Here is a 19,489-nt window from a genome sequence, read left to right as displayed (position 1 = left end):
GTCACCTTCATCCTACCAGAAGATGCATCAGATTATTTAGCGATGGGATTTACCTTCACCCCACAAGTCAGAAGGGAAGTTAGCTGCCATGGTGAAAAGGACCATCAGCCTGGGGATCCAGGGTGTCAGAGAACAGACACTGAGAGAAGTGTTCCAGAGAGAGGAGCCATGCCAGCTCCAGGAAGGTGACCTCACTCTGTGTGGAGCCAAGCTCCCTGCTGGGAAGAGGTGCTGAGGACACCTGGCTGTAGATGCCTCTTCACTCAACACTCTGCAATCAGGAGCTTTTGGAGCTCCTCCTTCCTAAATCTGCCATCTGATGACAAATCCAGGGCCCCACTCCATCCTTCCCAACAGAACATGAAACCACAGTCATCAGAGCCTCTTCCACCTACATAGTGACTAAACTAATGAGAAGGGGAAAAAAAGTATGGGATTCTGGACTTACTCCATGCAGTCATAGAGGAGACCAAAAACCTGCAATCTTTGAAACCAACCCCCATGTTGGTTTTGGAGAGTTTTATACCACCTTTGGAATAGGTGATGTTTTTCATAAACATCAGACTTTGTGTTGAATTACCATATTTTTCTACCAATTTAGATTATACAAAAGTGTTTGTGAGCCTTTGTGATAAAGGAATTTAGATCAAATTCTTCTTGTTGCACTCTAAGACTTTTTCTCACACTGGGAATTTTATGTGCTTGTAGATTGTAGGACACATAAGATTTTGAGCCATGCTTTGGCTGAAGAAAGCTCTGGAGCTGGCTGGGTAGACCATAATTCAGCCTGTAGGCTGCCCTTCCAGTTCCCTGTAGAGGTGGTCTCTGAAGAGGCAATTTTTCTCTGATCCCAGAGGCATCTGCAAGGCACCTTCCTAGTTCCTCAACAGACACATCACCATATGCCGGCACCTTTTGTTTCTGGCTGTCCCATCTGTTTGATGGCACTCTGAGCCAGGCCACTCTGAATCATTCTCCCAAGCACACTAATTACCCCTGAGACTGGCAAAGAATTGGTTGGTTCAAACCTAGAAATGAAATCACTCTCATTGTATTCACTCCTTAAAGTTGGGTCCTAAAAAAGTAATTGATTTTGTCTTTGGTGATTTCTCCTTGGAACCCCTAACTGGCAATCTCCCAGGATTTCATGTTTTTGTTGGTATTAACTGCTTTTCTAAAATCTCTCCTAATCTTTGCCTCCATTCTTTTACCACAAACTTAATTTGGTCTTTCCAGAATGATTCTACTTCACTTCTGTTTTAAAGCATAAGGCCTACATCTTTGTTTCTTTCTCCTACATTTGTTCCTGCTTTCCTCCCTAGGGCTTCATGACTCTGCAGAAGAAAACCAACACAATTTTCATGTTCAAACTAATTTCCCCCCTCCTTCAAGTGCATGTCGCAAGGACCTGCTGATGTGTGTGTGTTCACATTTTTCAAGTGTTCCCTTCAGTGCTTTTTATAGATACCTATTTTTACCAGATCATCATTGCTTCTTAATTGTTCTCAAATCTTTTTTTATTGTTGTTCAAGATAGTTTAAAATAGCAGTGGTGTTTGAGCCTTTAGATAATCTCTCTAAACCTCGTCCTTTTATTATGATGATGATGATGATGATTAATGAGATCCCTTCCCCTTGATGCCATTTTCCTTTCAGCATATACTTTTCTATAAAACCCCAAAGGTGGTGGGTATTAAGGTGGGCACGTATTGCATGGAGCACTGGGTGTGGTGAAAAGAAATTAAAAAAAAAAAATACCAAAAGATGTTTTTCTTCCTTGAGGACACTCAGCATTCACTTTAGCAACCTTCACTTTTGCCTTATTTTTGCCTGTTTCAGAAATAGAGAGCACAGGAAAGGCTGTCAGATGAGCAGTGACAACACAATGATTAACAACATCTTTATTCACTAGAAGGCAAAACAGGAGAAAAAGAAATGCAAGTTTTTCCTCCATTTTTTCACCTTCTCTTTTGCTCCCATCTTCTATATCATTCCAGCACTTTTATCACAGTGACTGAACATATCACAGTAGAAAGTCATCACCAGAACGGGTGAGAAACCCAACAGAACATATAATGTATTTAGTTCTTGGTTTCCCAGTTTCTCAATTTTTTAGGTGTTTTTTGCCCACTTTTTTATGCATTCTTTAGGGTTGGGATTGATTTCTGAGTTTCCCTCTTTTTCTAGCCTCCCGTTGTTTAAACTCACAGCCAAATCTCCAAAGACTTTAAAAATTCAGAAGTCACAAAAAATTAACTAGAGTTCAGTTCCAGGAGCAGAACCCTACTGGGAACCAGAACCTGGAGTCAGGAAATGGGGTGGACACTGTCATTCCCTCAAACAGTTCAGGGACCAGTGGTGCAGACCTTTACACCTTGGTCATCACACAAAGACCCACACACAACCTGAAGTACCAGGCCAAGGATAAGCCAGGAAGCATGGTTCACAAAAGCCCAAATCTGGAAATAATCCAAATGTCCATCCACTGGTGAATGGTTAGAGGTACAGTGAAATGCACTGCTTGGCAACAAAAATAATATACTATACTGATATGGGCAACAACACAGATGAACCACAAAAACATTATGCGAAGTGAAAGAAGACAGACACAAAAAGCCACATATTGTATGATTCTATTTATATGAAATTTCTGGAAAGGCAAAGCTATAGAGACAGAGTGTAGATCAGGTTGCTGGGGGCTGGGGAGAGGAGCTTGGATTGACTGCAAACAGGCACACAGGAATTTAGGAGGATGATGGACATGTTTTAAAATGGGTTGTGGTGATAGCTGTACAACTATATAAATTTACTAAAAATAATTGAGCTGTACATTTATATTGATGAATTGTAAGACATGTAAATTATATTTCAATAAAGCTGTTAAGACAGAAAAAAGTAAAAAAGCCAAGAAGACACACTCCAGCATGTATTTCCAACCATACTGCTCAGTTCCATTCTCCTAAGAACTGTCTCTTAGTTAGGATTAATATTCCTCTTCCTGTCTTCCTCTTTGGAGTAAACAGTTTCAAATTTGAAACCACAAACTGAGAAAGAGCCAACCAACCAATAGTCTTCAATGCACAGGTACTAGACATTCGTAATTGTTGTGATGCATATGAAATAAGAAAAGACCCTGGGTGATCTGTTATTTTCTAAGTGAAGAACTGTAAGTAAATTCTATCTGGGGGCATATCTTCATTATTGTTAAATTATCATTTGTTATGACTGAAGTCTATTCTGTTTATTACTGTTACCTTCTATAAGCATGAGACAATGTCCTTAATTTCACAAGCTTCTGTGAAATTCAAACTATTACCTTACACAGCTGGGTCAAGGCTACCAGTATTTTACCATAATGGGAATTCTTAGATCAGTCTAGTCTATTTTTTATTTTTTAAGGGTTCTATTTATTTATTAGAGAGAGAGAGAGCACACATGAGTACACTTAAGGCTGTAGGAGGAGGCAGAGGGAGAGGGGGAAGCAAACTCCATGCTGAGCAGGAGCCCCGTGCAATGTGGGGCTTAATCCCAGGACTCTGAGGTCCTGACCTGAGCAGAAAGCGATGCTTAACTGACTGAGCCACCCAGGTGCCCTTAGATCAGTCTAGTCTTATTTCAATTTACCAATGATCTCCACATCAAAAATATAAGCTACATCTTAATTATTAATTTTCTAGTAACTCTTCCCAGCATGTGAAATTAGCCCAAGCACCATCTGTAGCCACAGGAGATATGTTGTACAGTTTCCTGGAAAAGCCCTCTCCGTACCTAGGTAGTATTATCCCTGTCACCCACTGCAGGTCTGTCTTGATTAGAGGTCAGAAAGGGAGTCTTCTCTTCTGAAAGGTATTCATACTGGAAACCAAAGAGTAGTGCTGCAAGGTTCCATATGACAGTCAGCATGTTTATGTTCGAGAGTTGTAATAAAGACCACTATCATTTATCATTTATCATTTCCCCCCGTGGGAAGAATTTATGTTTTGTCCTTCATCAGCATAAGGCTTCTACTATAAAATGACTTGTATCTTTGGTAATGTGTCCTGTAACACATAATGGAGAAAGTGGTACAGAATGGGACTTGTTGGCTAATTATGTGAGAGATTCTTCCAATCAAGATAACCCTCACCCTAAACTCTGGTATTCCAATGGAAGGCTCCACAGATACATTATCACCAAAGAAAGAAAGGGTGGATTTCCTATCACTGCCCAGAATGTTTTCCACTTGGAGTGATTGCATCATCATTAGCTTTTAATTGGCCATTTGCCATTGACCATGATGACAACATGTTTCTGCAGAATGTGCAATAGCCTTACCATCTTTGAAATCAATTAACAAGGTTAAAATACAGTTTTACAATTAGTTCAAAGTACTGACTCCCTAAATCAATGGCAGCCTAAAATGAATACCTCGTTACTTGCGTTGTTTAATTTGTCTGTGGGGGAACTATTGAAAATGTGTTCTGTATTATGGTTGCTGTGGTTGTTTTGCCTAGCCCATCAACCTTATCCTGCCAGTTTTCTCTCTGACTTCTCTCTCCTTTCTCTACCCATCTCTCTCCATCCCCTCTGCTGCCTTCTCTTTTCCCCTGGTCATTCAAGATGTTCCAGCAGAAGATGATCCTTCCCCTTGTGCTCTGGAGACAGGCCATGGGCGGCAGTGTCAGAACGGCACTGTGTGCAAGCCCGGGTGGGACGGGCCCAAGCACGGCATCACCAACTTCGACAATTTTGCCTTCGCCATGTTGACAGTGTTCCAGTGCATCACCATGGAGGGCTGGACAGATGTGCTGTACTGGGTACGTAACTTGAGATGGGCAGAGGCAGGGAGTCCAGAGGGCTGTGAGCCTTTCCTCAATATCTCCCTTTTCTTCCACTCTTCCCATGACTTTGTGATCACATACACACCTTGATGGAATAGTTGATGAATGTCTTTGATTTCTTCCAGGTCTTTCATGAGAAACAAAGCATGAAATTTGCACCCTAATGAGTCTCTTTGTCCGCCCATCAGCCTAAGAGAAATGTCATCGTTCAGTTTATCCTACCATAGTGAGAAATACGGGCCTACAGCTGATGATCTGTGAATGAGTTGGCTAAACCTGACACAAGGATTCTATTCAACTCCCCTTCCTGTAGAAACTGTAGAGTTTCTTCGTTCTTATCCTTGTCTTGCATCTGTCCCCCAAAGAGAGCTAGAGAGCACAATTATTAATTTTTAGGGCTAAGGAGAAAAGCCAGGCCTGGTCTTCTAACAAGAAACAATTTTTATTGAACTGTTAGTATTATGGCATGCTATTGTATTTCTATTTCTCGTGTTAATCTTATCATATTAGAGTAGTCCATCAGACAAACACATTGCCATCATTTTCACTGCTAGCAAAACACTCTGCTGGTTATGTGTGCATATTTAGAAACACCACTTCCTAAGTGTCAACCAGTCAATGGTAAATTTTCTTTTACCTTCAAGATGCCCCTTTTATTATCCAGCAGCCAACACTACTTTGCCAACCTTCAAGCTATTAAAGTGCCAGATTTCTGCCTATGGGACAAACCATATTTGAGCTGTCTCCTTTCTGGCAGAGTCAAGTCCATTATTTGTAAAAGCTCCAGAAAATATAATTCTTTGTAGGATCTCCTACTTGAGCATGAGAAATGACTTGCCAGAATCCAGTGTTGTTCTCCAGCATTTGGGTGAAAAATGCTTGTTGCCAGTCTTGAAAATACCATCTCATCCACAGTTTTGCAAATAGTCAAATTTATTTGGCCATGCTGAAAACAGTCTAAGAGTCTGCTTGGGGAAGTGTCTAAATACTAAAGCAGGGAAGAGGAGAGGGAAGCAAATGGCTTCCCATTGAACAGAGCCGCCAGATAGAAAGGAACTGGTGCCAAGAGAGGTATTGACTTCTTAAAATCTCAAGAGTTTTGTAATAACACAGAGATGTGATACAGGGTATTGTATCTTTTAATTTTTTCATGAACTCCATAACCTATTAATTCAAAAATCCTCTTTATCAAGTTTTTAATGTTCAGGTCAACATGCTGAAACCCAATGTTGCTATCAAATGCATACTCTCTGCAAATGACTACTTGAAACTTGCCTGAGAACCTTGTACCCAGAAAACATTTATTGTGCATTCCTTGCATGCCAGAGAAGCTCCTAGGTACAGGATTCAGATGTAAACAACATACAGTTCAGACTAAAAATCTCAGTGTAGAGAAACAGTAAATCTAAACTGAATAATGATGGTATGACTGGAACCGGGCCATGGTAGAGTTGCTGTGTTGTGATACTTTGAAAAGAAGACAAAGGTCAAGTCACCTCTCTCTCAAATTAAAATGAAACACTGGAAAACATTTTTTAGGCCCATGCTCAACAAAACTGGCTTTGAATAATTTCTAAGAGGAAAAGAGGGAATTGAATGTACTATGCTTAGGCAAATTTATTTCATTTAGCAAAGCTGATCAAATTCCCAAGTGGTCCTTCTACCTTGGGTAGATCTCTCTGGCTATCCAAGGACAGAAATACCTTTCTGTACATGGGCAGCTTATGCTATGGACCATGTAACGTATGAGCACATGGAACTATGCTTTGGAGCTCATCACATGAGCTTCAAACCCATGCTTTAAGTTGCTATAGGAACGCCTTCCGTGGTGGTAAATTGAGGGCGCGGTGGCAGTGGGTGGGTGGGTGTAGGGCTGGGAGAATAGGTATAATTTACTTTGCTGATGGCCCTGGTGTATTTTTGTGATCTTCCTTCATCATTCCCTCCCTCTCCCCCAACATAAGTCATTGATACCCCACCAGCCAGATGTGACCCAAGAAATACTGTCGTAATGACAGCCAGAGTGGGGAATGAGAAGAAGCACACAACTGCAACTACCAATTTTCAGCAGCTGTGTTGTGCTTTCTCCCCTGGGGTGTATGTGATAGAGCTCAGACTGGGAACGGAAAAAATGTCAGAGGTGAAGGAACAATCCCAGGCTCATGGGACATGCCTCTCTGATTTTCCCAGCACCTTCCCAAAACGGCCATATTGTGTGTATGTGTGTGTGTGTGCATGCATACACACACACGTGCACACACACACACATGCCCATGTACACACACACACACATGCCCATGCGCACACACACCGTAAAGCTGAAACAGCCTCATACTTGGGTATTCATGATGGAAGCACTCCCCAGCCCAATGCTCCTGCTTTCAGACAATTTCTCTAATTGCTTTGACCTTTTTATGGCCATTTTTCCTTTCCTCCTTCTTTTCTCTCCCTCTTACTTCCTCCCCCTTCAACATTCCTCCTTCTTGCCTCTGAGCTTATATCTCTAAACCCACAGACTCTCAAATCTCAGTGTACTTTAGTATAAAACATGGAACTTTCTAAATATAATGATACCCAGACTTTCCTCCAAGCCACTAAATGAGAAGGTCCAAAGTTAGGCCCCAGTATCTGCATTTTGAAAGGCTCTCCAGGTGATTCTGATCCCGAGTAGGAGTCTGAAAACCCCTAGAAGCCTAACCTATTCAATCTGCATGGTGCTGCTTTGATGCCACTGGATTTGAACCAGTCTAGGAAGCTATAGTTTCCATGGAAATTGGAGAAGCAGGGTCTTCCACTCAGAAGAATGCATTTCCCTTCAAATCCAAAGGGCAAGTCTACAGAATGTTGGAAGGATCAACCAAGATTTTCAAGTATAGCAATGAATGGAAACCCCAGAGCCAGATTCATTCTGAACTATCAAACAGCTTGTTAGATGTTCCTAGGGAGAGAATCAGCCATTAAAGTGCTAAAGAAGCAATTGATTCAATCACTGGATATAGCTTGGGATGGAAGGGATCAGGGAGGTCAACAGTAGCAAATGGCAGACACCTGCTTCCTACTGTGGATAATATCAAATCCATTTCTCTTTTTCTGTGACAACCATATTTCATCCCATTGTTATGATTTGAAGAGTTAGTGAACTAAAAAGAAGATCAAACTTGGCCAAGTAATACTAGAACAGCTAGTTAAAGTTACGGCCATACATTGGGTCAAGGTTCCAACTAAGGTGAACGATTTGTTGAAACATTTCTTTTACCGAATCTGCAGATGACAGGGTAAGGAGTGGGGGACACTGGGGATTTGGAAACTAAGCTAAAACTCAGTTTGAGGTGTGGTTTCCTCGAGCAATAGCTTCTTAAGCCAAAGGCCCATTTACTCTCAGAATGTCCATGTCTCTTCTAAAATGGTGGGGAATGGTGAGCAAACAAAAGTATCAGCCTTCTTTAGAAACAATGAACCACCAAGAGAGGGAAGAATCCAGTAGTGTATAGCATCACCATTAGTTTCTATTTCTATGTTCAGATTTTTTTTTTTTTAACCAAACACCCCTAACTTTCTTCATGTAATTCAAGACTACTTATCTTATATGGTTTGAGAATGTGCCTTCCTGAAGATAAAGAGGCTGCTGAATCAAGATGATTTTCAGGATTCTTAGATGTGGTCTGAGTCCATTTAAAAATCATTATCCCTTCCACAATGCAACCAAATCACAGTTAATTAACATAAACATCAGTCAGGTGCTGAGTTTGTACTTGAGATAGCCCCGTGCTCTTGGGGACAGAATAACATGACCACTGACCCAGTGTTTGGAATACCTGGAGAAAGTTACATGTGAGACTTGTGGGAAAGGGAGGGAGCAGTTAGAAGTAGGCACCACCCAAACATACACGTTTCTAGCTCTTCTGGAATCTAGATGCCTGAATACGCCTTCATCAAGAGGATGAATAACCCTCCTGATCCAGGGCCCCCAAGAATATTAAATACTGTGCAGCACAGTAAAATCACTCAGGTCTAGGTTTCCCTGGACTCATGCCCAACCCTACTTACCACCAACATAGTGGGATCACTTCTTTCCAACATCACCCATTGCCCCACCCCAACAATTGGCTTAAAAAATAGAAACTGAGCTTAAAAATAGAATTAGAAAGAATAGTTAATGAGAAATCATATAAAGAGAAGATTTTTAGAATCACAAATAGTGTCTTCTGTAGTATCTGGGTTAGTTTGGGCTCAACAGGAGAACTTGGGAACAAAATTCTAGTATGTTAACCTTTCATGAAACAGTTGTCAGCTCCACACTTGGTCTTGTCATCCCACTTACATGTCTGAACATGCTGTGTAGATAATTCCTTCTACACTCTCATACACACAGAGATGGACATTCACATCTGCTCTTGGTGCTGCTGAAACATCCTTCATTTATAACAAAGGTCTTTTACATCCAGGCAGGTTGATTCAGGCTTTACCCTATTTTTTCCCCACTCCATCTTTTTTTCAAAAAGCCACCTCTTTTCACTATAGAATATAAAGAATGTCTCTGAAGGCATCAAGAAAACAGAAATGGAGTTGAGTTCTATTTATGACCTAATAGTCGTTCTAAGTGAAGAGCTGGGGAAAAAATCCTCAAGTAACCTAGAAACAGCATCCTGGGCTTTTTCACAGGTATCAGAACAGAGAAAGTGGTAGGTCCTACTTAGGACCCTGTAGTTCTTGACTTTTAACCTGCTTCTATTAGAGTGCTCCCCACTTAGTGCCCATGCTGTTTTAGACAAAGAATGTCATCTAGACAACAAACTAGTAGTTTACAAGCATGTCAAGAAAGAAAATTAGCAACTCTCAATGCTATTACTTACTTAATTTTTAGGCTTTATTTTATTCATTTCACTAGTATTAGATGAGTCCTTATTATTTAATAATCTATTTAACAAACATTTATTGAGTATTTACTATGTTCCTGGGACTGAGTAGGGACTAGGGTAGAGGGATGGAGAGATGAAGTCCTGCCTTCAAGGAATTTAAGATCTAATTGAAGAGATAGAGGACACATAAGGAAACTTGACTTAGCAAGGCAGTATACTCAGAGCTCTGTGTTGGCACAGAACATTTCAGGGAGAGAGAGGAATTTCACTCACTTTGAGGCTCTTCCCCCTAGGGAAAGCAAGTTTATAACATTTAGGGAGATTGGAGAGAACTGGTTTTTAGGTTCTCTCAATAGAACCAAGAAACAGCTCATGTTCCCCCAAGGTGCCTGAAAGGCCACCTGCCTAAAGGTGCAGTCACCAGTATCGTGCAGTCACCTCACAGCTCATTGCTGCCCAGGACAGATAAGCAGGGCTTCCTTTGGCTATGAGCCTGCTGTCTCCTACACAAGTGTTCATACTTGGGGCCACTCACACTCCCTAACCTCCCCCAGGATGTCAGTGATCCCCATGATCCCATGTGAATTCAGGGATTTTTAAAAAGTAGATGTGTTGGTTTGCCTTCATGTTAGGAACATTTGGGTGTCTTCCCCCACATAATCCAGGCTTTCACCTGTGCCCTGAGGCAGTCATGAGTTTTCCACGTACAACAATAAACGGGTGCAGGGTCAGAAAGGAGTCAGGTTAAGCTTGTTGTCTGACTTGCTGCTCACTCATTGATCTACGGGTGTCTGCATGCAAGGTGACGAAGGTCAAGAGTAGTCACAGATTTTTTGAGACATTGCCCTGGGCACTGACAATCATGACAGCAGCAAACCCTGTCCTCTAATTGTACTCTGTGGAAAGCACTATGATTTTTATGGGCCAGCACCTCCTGCCTTTGCTGTCAAGTGACAGGCCTCTTGGCATTTAGTGAAACTATTTAGTCTTTTTAGATCCACAGCGACTGTGAAACAAACCTTAGGAGAAGCTGCCACAACTTGAAAACTCATGGAAATCAGCTAGGATTGAGAGCAGCCTTGATGCACTAGGACTCAGGAGGTGTTGTTCCTCCTATTTTATCTTCTTTGGGAAAAAAAAAAATGTATGTTGGATTTGAACGTTTATGGTTGAGGCTGCCCTCAAGGAACTAGATATTGTTTTCAGGAAGTCCTTCTGTGTTTTTCATTCAGTATCATCTTTGGGCTGTCTGTAGATTCTAGGAATAATCAAGCATGTGCTTCAGCGAAGGCTGGGGTCATCCTCTAAGTCCTTGGGCCTGGAGGCTGCAATGGCTGCTGATGGTGGACCTCAAAATGTCTAAATATGTGCCTTCCTTAAAAAAGTCACAAAGCTTCCTTTGTTATAAACCTAAGAAACATATAGCTTTAGTGGTTTGAGAAAACCTATCCTTTTTTTCACCTCTAAATAAGGGTGTCAGCAATCTAGGTCATTTTTTAAAAACATGTCTTTATTCATTCACTCTCTTCTTAATAGCTCCATTCCAGCTGATTTAAGACATCAATCTCATCACTCCAGGCATTGCCCTACTTCAGAGCCATCCATATTGTATGCTCTCTACCCAGTCTGCCCCCAAAAGTAGGTGGCCTAGAATCAAGAGGAGAAAGTAAAAGAGAAAACAAAGGGGGCCCTTTCCTCTCAGGCCAGAGCCAGACAGACCAGAGAATCATTCACTAGTAGCTGTTGAGCATTGCTTGCTGAAGAAGTGATAGGGTCTTAGGAACACATTGGAAGCTTATTAATCTCCCATCTGCCCTCCTGAGTCCTGCCCCTCACCTGCTATTCTGCATCTTAAACCTTTGAAAGAACTGTCTCACAACAAGAATGAGACCAAAGCAGAAGCATAGAATAAGGGAGAGGTAGACACCATGAGTCTCCTGAATATGTCCCTGGCTCTCTACGGGGTATATACAGGTCATGAATATATCTATAGGTCATGAGGATATCAATGGGATATCTATGGGTCATAAGGTTATGAAGATATTAATGGGCTATCTATGGGTCATGAGTTTTTCTGTGGGTCATAAGGTTATCACAGGTCTCTCTATGAGCTATGTATGGGCAATGTGGCTTGTAGCCCCCTCCATTTGAAGCCCTTAATGATGCTGGAAGTCACTTACCTAGGACACAAAGGAAAGGACACCCAAAAATGAATAAGGGCCCAAGGAAATCTTCAAGGTTCATGGGTTTGTTGACTTATGAGAGAGATGTGATTCGGGGAACTGTATTTTCTTTAGGGTTATGAGGAACCAGTAAGGAGAAATTTCATTCCAAGGCAGTTGGTTAAGTGCCAGCCAGCCCTCATGCCCACTCTCCATCTGCCCAGGCTCCAGAGGCAGCTCTGGAAGGGTGAACAGCAGCAAGTGTGCCATTGTCTCCAGCAACTACATGTTCCTATATGTCCTAAGTAAGGTCTGAGATCTGAGGCAAAGCAAGAGAACTCATGCAGAACAGGCCCCCTCTGCCACTCTTGGGAAAAGCTCTTCCCGGATTAGCACAGAGCAGCTGGTTGATCAGAAACATTGGGCCCATGCACCCATGGGGTTGTAGGCAGAACGTCATGGGCATGGACCTTTTCTCAGGTGGGAGTCCACAGCTTTCATCAGCTCTTTCTGACCTCCCCCACCCTCCCTAACTTAAGGAGGAGGAGAGGACTCTGACCTTCACTGGCCAGACTTAATCTGAGAAAGCAAAACCTAGGGCACATAGAGGCTTCATGGCCTTGGATCCAGTTTCCATAAACACCTCCTCACAGATTACTTCTCCTATCCCAAGGCTGTTTTTAACCCCATCACTCTCACTGGCTCAGATCACAATATCTTACACACAGTAGGCACTCAGGAAATACTGTTGAACAAATGTGGACTCTAATTAGACCACTGCTAAGAATAGTGAAAGGTTTATGTCATAGTTCCCCATAATAAAATGTGACATAAAAACCCTGGAATCACATGGTCATCCTTACAATCATTCTATGGCCTATGGTTGGCTATCTCGCCATCATGCTTATGCCTTTCTCCTCCCTAACTCATTTCACCAGTCCTGCCCCTTCTTACATGGTGCAGTTTTCTTTTTCTCCTCCTGGGTGGTCATTGGACTTTCCTCTGCTGGTTTGGTTTCCTTTGTAGACTTGCCTCTGACGGTTACTTTCTGGTTAAAGGAGTCTTTCAGTCTCCCTGTGATGGGGGCAAGCTCTGAAACACACAAACCTTTCTACCCTGCCTCTCCTAACAACCACTGTTTTTCTGGATATTTTCACCCTCAGCCACTGGGAAAAGTCTCCATCCCAGAGCCAGGATGGGTTTTCAACTGTGGGTTCTATTTTTAGTAATTGCCAACTTCCTAGGAAATCCCCAATTCTGTCCCAGGATCACAAAGCCTTTGGGCTTCCTATCTGCCCCTACACTCCTGCCTTCATTGCCCCAGGTGCAAGGTTTACCCAGTTCTGCCTGATCTGTCAGTTGCTTGCTTTTCCAAGCCTCAGACAGCCATTCTTTCTTCTACACTTTGAGAAACCTCTATGGTTATTCCTACAACCTCATTTACCAACTCACATTATAGCTGCCTTTTTTTTTTTTTTTTTAATCTTTTCCCATGCTAGGAAGGGCTTCCTATTCATAGCACAGTGCCTGGCACGTATCAAGTTCATTCATTCACTCAACATTTACTGAGTACCTGTCACATGCAATGCACTGTTTTTGGCATTTGGTCTGGTGAACAAACCAGACCAAAACTGCTTGTCCTCAGGGAACTTACATTCTAACACGTAATAAGTAAATTAGAAAATGATAAGCACCATGTGCAAAATGGCAGAGTATGTGGGAATGGAAAAGCTCAATAAATTCTTGTTGAACTGAATTGAATTACAATATGGTTAAGTAGACTTACATTGGAAATTGTTCTTTTGCTCAGTGACTCAGTTCAAGACAATGACCCACAAACCCTGAACACAGTTTTTGTGTTCTGTGCTATGGCTGCATTTGGTAGATTCCTTCAACCAAAATATAGTGAGCCCAGATAAATAGTATTAGATTTGAAAAGAACCTATCGGGATGTAACACTTCAAACCAGTTAAACTAGGTGGGAGCAGTACTTCTTGACCTGCTTTACTCACAGAACACAGAGAACGTAGTATTTGTCCAGCATCCTCAGGCACATAGGTAAGGTTTCTTGAAGCCTGAAAAGGGTTGAGGAAGGTACTATCCCATCCCACATATAACTCATTTGAGGCACCTAGCTTTAGAATCCCCTGGGTGATTAATGTGCAGAGTCATGAGGCTCACTGACTTGGGAGCAATCTGTGTGGTTAACAATTCTTCCAGATGATTCTGATGCTGTGGTCTTTAGACCACACTTTAAGGAACACTTCCATGTAACAAAGCAGGGACAGGTAGTGAATCACGATATTTGTCGTGTCCTTATATTTGAAGTTGAGAGCTATGGAGAATAGCTGTAAATCAGTGGTTCTCAAACTTTCACATCAGACTCGACTTGCTGTAGGGCTTGCTGAAACATGGGTTGTTGGGCCCACCTGCATAGTTTCAGGGAGGGCCAAGTATGTGCATTTCTAAACAGGTCAGGGCCACATTCAGAGATCCACTAATATCAATCATTTGGGAAGCTTGTATACAGAATTTGGATTTCTGTAAGGCAATTTCACAAGGACAAAGTTGGGGTTCATTTTAGAAAGATATGACTAAATCCTGCTTAGTCTAGTTGGAAAGCATTAAAAGAAATAAATTTGAATGCCTAAATCAGAACAAATTTCCTGTTTGATAAAAATTGTGCTCTGTAACTTCACATCATGTTTATACCTACCCTCCAGCCAGCTATGTGCTGGTAAATGTTTAACCACCTGTTCTTAAAGGTAAAGGGTAAAGTGGGGGCTGATCTATGTCATTTGCCCACTCTGCCCATCATGACCAGTTTCAGGGTACCCTACTGACGTCAATGAACACAGTCCAGGGAAGAAATGTGTAGTGGTTCTCCAAAGCATTGGACCCAGCAAACCATTGCCTCCAGCTGCTACAGGTGTTTGTCACCTCTCAGAGGCTGCCTCCATTATACAGTTAGGTTCTGGTCACTGTCTTCAGGCTACAGGAAACGTGTTTGCAGGACAGGAACTATTGTCTGCCTAAGTAACCAAACGACAGTCCTTTCTGGTCCGTGGCCCAGAGTGCTCGTGAAACACTGCAGTTTTGCTTCTAAATTCCAGGCCCAGCTCAGGAAAATCCCTGGGAAGGGGTTCTGGGTATCTGGCTCCTTCAGGAAGAGCTGAGGCCCACCTGATACCAAGGTTAGGCTGTCCTGGGTGCAGTGGAAGACTCCATGCCACGAAAACCCAACTGACTTGAAACCACTCTAGGCTTAAGAAATCACTTTTTTAGGTGACCCACCTTATTAAATAAGTGAAAACATTGAAGAAAGTTTTCTGGTTCTGGAAAATAAAACAACAGAGAGAGCCAAAATTTAGAGCCTACAGATGTCCCTTAGAGTTCAGGTCAGGGTCATGGGGAAGTATTTTGAATATCGATGGTACCAGGGGTGACAGTGGATCCTGGCTTAGACCTGCCAGTTTCCTCCAGTTCTGTCCACACCCTTCCTGCCTGCCTCCTCACTTTAACTTATTCTGCTCTCTCTTTCCTAATCTGCCTTCATCTTTCCAGATGCAGGACGCTATGGGCTATGAGTTACCCTGGGTGTATTTTGTCAGTCTGGTCATCTTTGGATCCTTTTTCGTTCTAAATCTGGTTCTCGGTGTGTTGAGCGGGTAAGCTGACCGTTTCTATGTATTCTTTACAATGCAGCCGAGCAAGGTCCTAGGACCCACTATATCCATCACCAGGGTCCTCAGGGATGGGATCCTAACAGGCCAGGAAAACCAGAAAAAATAAGTACCCATTCAACCACAGATTCTGACCCAGTGTCTGGGCAGGCTGTTTGGCCTCTGATTTGCACCTAGAGGATCCCTGGGTCCCGGCACTGCTTGGGTCAGTGTTCAGGAGCCGGTGATGGGCACTTGGCCGTGCTCGGCTGCTGAGTGTGCCTCACTAACTATCATTCCATTCTTCCAGGTCAATGATGCCGTAGGAAGGGACTGGCCCTGGATCTATTTTGTTACACTAATCATCATAGGGTCATTTTTTGTACTTAACTTGGTTCTCGGTGTTCTTAGCGGGTAAGCAGGACCAAGGAAAAAGGTCTTGATTTTTATTTTATTTACTCTTTCTGCTATTCCTGGCTTTATTCTTTTTTCTGGCTCTGATGAACCTGGGATAAGAGGCCACCTCAGGAGCCTTGAAGTGAATGGCCTTGGCCTGGCTGGACAGAGGATCAAATGTACAAGGATTAATCTGTTGGTTTGGGCTTCACGAGGAGATTCTTAGGCCCACCTGTCTCCTAGCTCATCCAACCCCCTCCCACCCTGAAGCAGCTAAGTAGGTAGGCAGGATGCTTCTCCCTCTACCTGAGGAGCTGTGTGGTGAAAGCCTTGAGTTGAAAGGGTTTAGCGGTAGGGATTGCCTTGCCAATAGGTACTTGCCTGATTACAGTTTGTGGCAGGCTAACAGTAAAGATTTAAGGTAGCTTCCACACATTATTGAATGGACTGGGATAATAAGGATTTGATTTAAAATATAAGTAAACAAATACAAACTAAAAATAAAATATTCTTTGATTCTAATTCATAGACTCTACAGTCTGAGTCTTGTACACCCTTTTTCTGAATGGAAATGGTGCTTAGCTGTTCAAAGCCATAGATTATTGGAGAATAGAGATGGAATATACTTTCCTTTAAATGTATCTACTTGGCTACAAGTACAAAGTTTGCCTAATTTTGGCCTTTGCTCTGATGAAGTTAAAACGTGGTAGAAATAGCATATGGTTGGGCCATCTAGCTGCCCTGGGGATGGCCACCTTGACACTGCAGAGACTCACTGGGCCTTTCCTCAGCCTACCTTTTTCTTCACAAGTCCACACCAGCCATGCCAAGCCCTAACACCTAAATGCTCCTGATGACCTGCTCATGGGTGACCTACTCTGCTGCCTTTGCTACAAGGGGGAGGGGGACAATCTATTTCTGCCCTGCTCAAGACAGGTCAGCTGCTTTGAATAGCCTTTCCTATGTCTCTAGGGACATTAATGCTGGGAGAAAGTCAGGCATGACAGGAATGATTGCATTTAATTTTTACTAAGTACATGATCTGGGAACAGCTCCTCCCATCTCCTGCCATAGCCTAATGCCATGCAAAAGCATCAGGTTTAGTCTTTGGGATTTGGTGAAGGGAAGAATCTGTTTCTCCCCTCACTCCTTTCCATGGTGGGTGCCTGTTAGGGACTTTGATGACACCGTGCCTTTTGCCAAGGTAAGGCCACACAGGAAACTAGGGTCTTCCATCAGGGATAAAAATGATGAACAGGATAACATAAGCCCCTGATTAGCTGCCTGGAAGATATAAAGGTTTTCATTTTTGTGTTACAACACAAGAAAATGCTCCTGTGTTTATATGAATTAAAGCATTGAAAAAACCAACTTCACTCCCACTCAAGACAAATTTGGATATCCCAGCTCTGCATTTGCTGGATGCATGATGTTGGGCAACTTCACCCTCCTGAACTTTAATTAACCATCAAAAAAAAAAAAAATGAAGATAATAATGCCAACTCATAGATTGTTGTGATACTAGAGTGAGAGCGTTTGTGTAAAATACTTGGCATATAGTAAGTGCTCAATAATGGTGCTATCATGACAATGATTATTGTTTACTTGATGTCTATCATAACTGGAATAATTGCATAAAATCCTCAGCCTTTTCCTTTTAAAGATGAGGAAAGTGAGCCCAGGCTTAGGTGATGTCATTGTGCTTCTAAGTATTAGAACAAGGACCAGAACTCAGGCAGAACCTGGACCCCATCTTCCCATCACCATCCATTGAATATACATTGAATGAACTTGAATTGTAACACAAGCCAAAGCTTTGAACCTTAAAAAAAAAAAAAAAAAAAAAGTGATTCTACTTTCTTCCCCCCAGAGATTAAGAACAAATCTAAGCAGTAAAACTCCCCTCAGGAATCCAAAATGAAGAATCAGCACTAGCCAATGAAGGCCGTTCTTAAGCAGGAGATCTACTCACAGTCATTCTTGCTGCCTCCCCCCAAGGAAAATTGTCTTCCTGGCAGAGAAGTCAAACGGCAGCAGCTGCTAATGTTGGAGAAAAATCGTTTTGAAGACCATGTCTTGGACCAGTTCAGTCCCAAAGCTTGTCATGTAGTAATAATGCTCCCAACATGAATTGACTGAAAAGGAACACTAAGGCTTTCAGACCTCAGAACTGTGAGCTCTGGAGTCCATGTAGCAGGACACCTTCCCTGACCCAGTCCCAGAGAAGCAGTCTGCAACTCACAGCTCTGGAATTGCTGATAAAACACCTTCCAAGGCTTCTTGGCTGCTGGGCACACCCTCTGCACTGACAGAGAAGTGTTGATTGGTAGGCTTTTAATCAGACAAAAGGGCTGGCCACTCTGAATGACCTGTGCGGGGTCCATGCAGTGACAAAACCTAGAATCAGCCTCTTGTTGGCTAACCACATGGTGGTAGCCGTGGTTTCAGTTTTGGGTCAGCATCTTAATCAGTCAGAACAATATCATAAAAGTCATCATAAAAATGCAACAACATTGCTTATTCATCAGTCAGACTTGATTAAACCAACCTTCCAAAAGCATCCAAAACAGTCTCAGAGCTCCACGAAATTCACTGTCCCAATGATAGCATTAACAGTAACAGCCTCCATGGCAATCTCAGTGCATGGAGCTTTTGGTGGATAACTCATTGGAGGCCCACAACAGTCTGATGAGCTCGGTGCTATTTATAGCTCCATTCTCTAGAGAAGAAAACAGAGGTACAGATGAGGAAACCGCTTCAATCCTTACAGGTGAAAATGGAGGATCCAGGATTAAATCCAAGCAATGTGAATCCACAGCCTCTATCCTTAACCTCCATGTGATACAATCCCCAAACCCTTTTAACTGGCTAAGCCCATGTTCCTAAATCTGAGTCAAGAAGTGGGGAGGTGAAGAGCAATAAGTGCAATGAGGAGGATCAACAGGAGTGGGGAGGAAGGTAGAAGCAATCCTTGAGGCAGCTGTTGGAAACAGCCCCCAGGAACAGAAAGAGTCCCAAGAGAAAGCACTAGAGCCCCCACTCTGGAGGCTGCAGCAGGGCATGGTTGTTTAACATAGGGGCTGGCATCCCTGCAAATGTTAATAGTCCTTGAGAGAGAACAGACACCCCTCTACACCAGCTCAGTAGAACTAAAGCCTTGGAGCATTTTGGAACTGGAGAGGCCTGAGACCCTATACCCATCAATTAAGGACAATACTATTTTACAGTCCAACACAGTAACACAGCCTCATAAATTATGTCCTTCAGTCACCAAGGAAAGGTTAAACTATGCTTAGAGTGTTCTACTTATGAAGGAAAGAGGACACTCTATAAAGAAAAACATAAACATTCTAAGAGTTTGGTCACCAGACAGGCACCCTTTATCTGGAACATTCACATATTCAGAACATCTTTCTCATGAGGCCAGATAGAGCCAATGTAAATCATATATATCACATGGATTTTTAAATTTAATTTTATTCCTTCAATGTTCCAAGATTCATTGTTTATGCATCACACCCAGTGCTCCATGCGAAACGTGCCCTCCTTAATACCTACCTCCAGGTTCACCCAACGCCCCACCACCCTCCC

The 19,489-nt window shown here is 42.5% G+C and overlaps 1 protein-coding gene across 42 annotated transcripts in view; it reads left to right on the top strand.

The window, feature by feature from the left end:
- The window catches only part of CACNA1C (calcium voltage-gated channel subunit alpha1 C), a 744,856-nt gene that overhangs the window by 534,623 nt on the left and 190,744 nt on the right, over positions 1 to 19,489 (top strand). For 29 of the 42 annotated variants that reach the window (XM_059184363.1, XM_059184367.1, XM_059184359.1 and 26 more), the window contains exons 7-8: positions 4,599 to 4,795; positions 15,813 to 15,916. In XM_059184363.1, the coding sequence (XP_059040346.1) occupies positions 4,599 to 4,795; positions 15,813 to 15,916 (301 nt within the window). Of the gene's footprint in view, positions 1 to 4,598; positions 4,796 to 15,404; positions 15,509 to 15,812; positions 15,917 to 19,489 lie in introns of those variants that run through there. The other 13 variants (XM_059184378.1, XM_059184362.1, XM_059184356.1 and 10 more) reach the window with 2 other exon arrangements.

This window comes from Mustela lutreola, chromosome 8, assembly GCF_030435805.1.
Source record: "Mustela lutreola isolate mMusLut2 chromosome 8, mMusLut2.pri, whole genome shotgun sequence".
NCBI lineage: Eukaryota > Metazoa > Chordata > Mammalia > Carnivora > Mustelidae > Mustela > Mustela lutreola.
The sequence above is the reverse complement of the archived record's forward strand: the minus strand, read 5'-3'. Positions and strand labels throughout refer to the sequence as shown.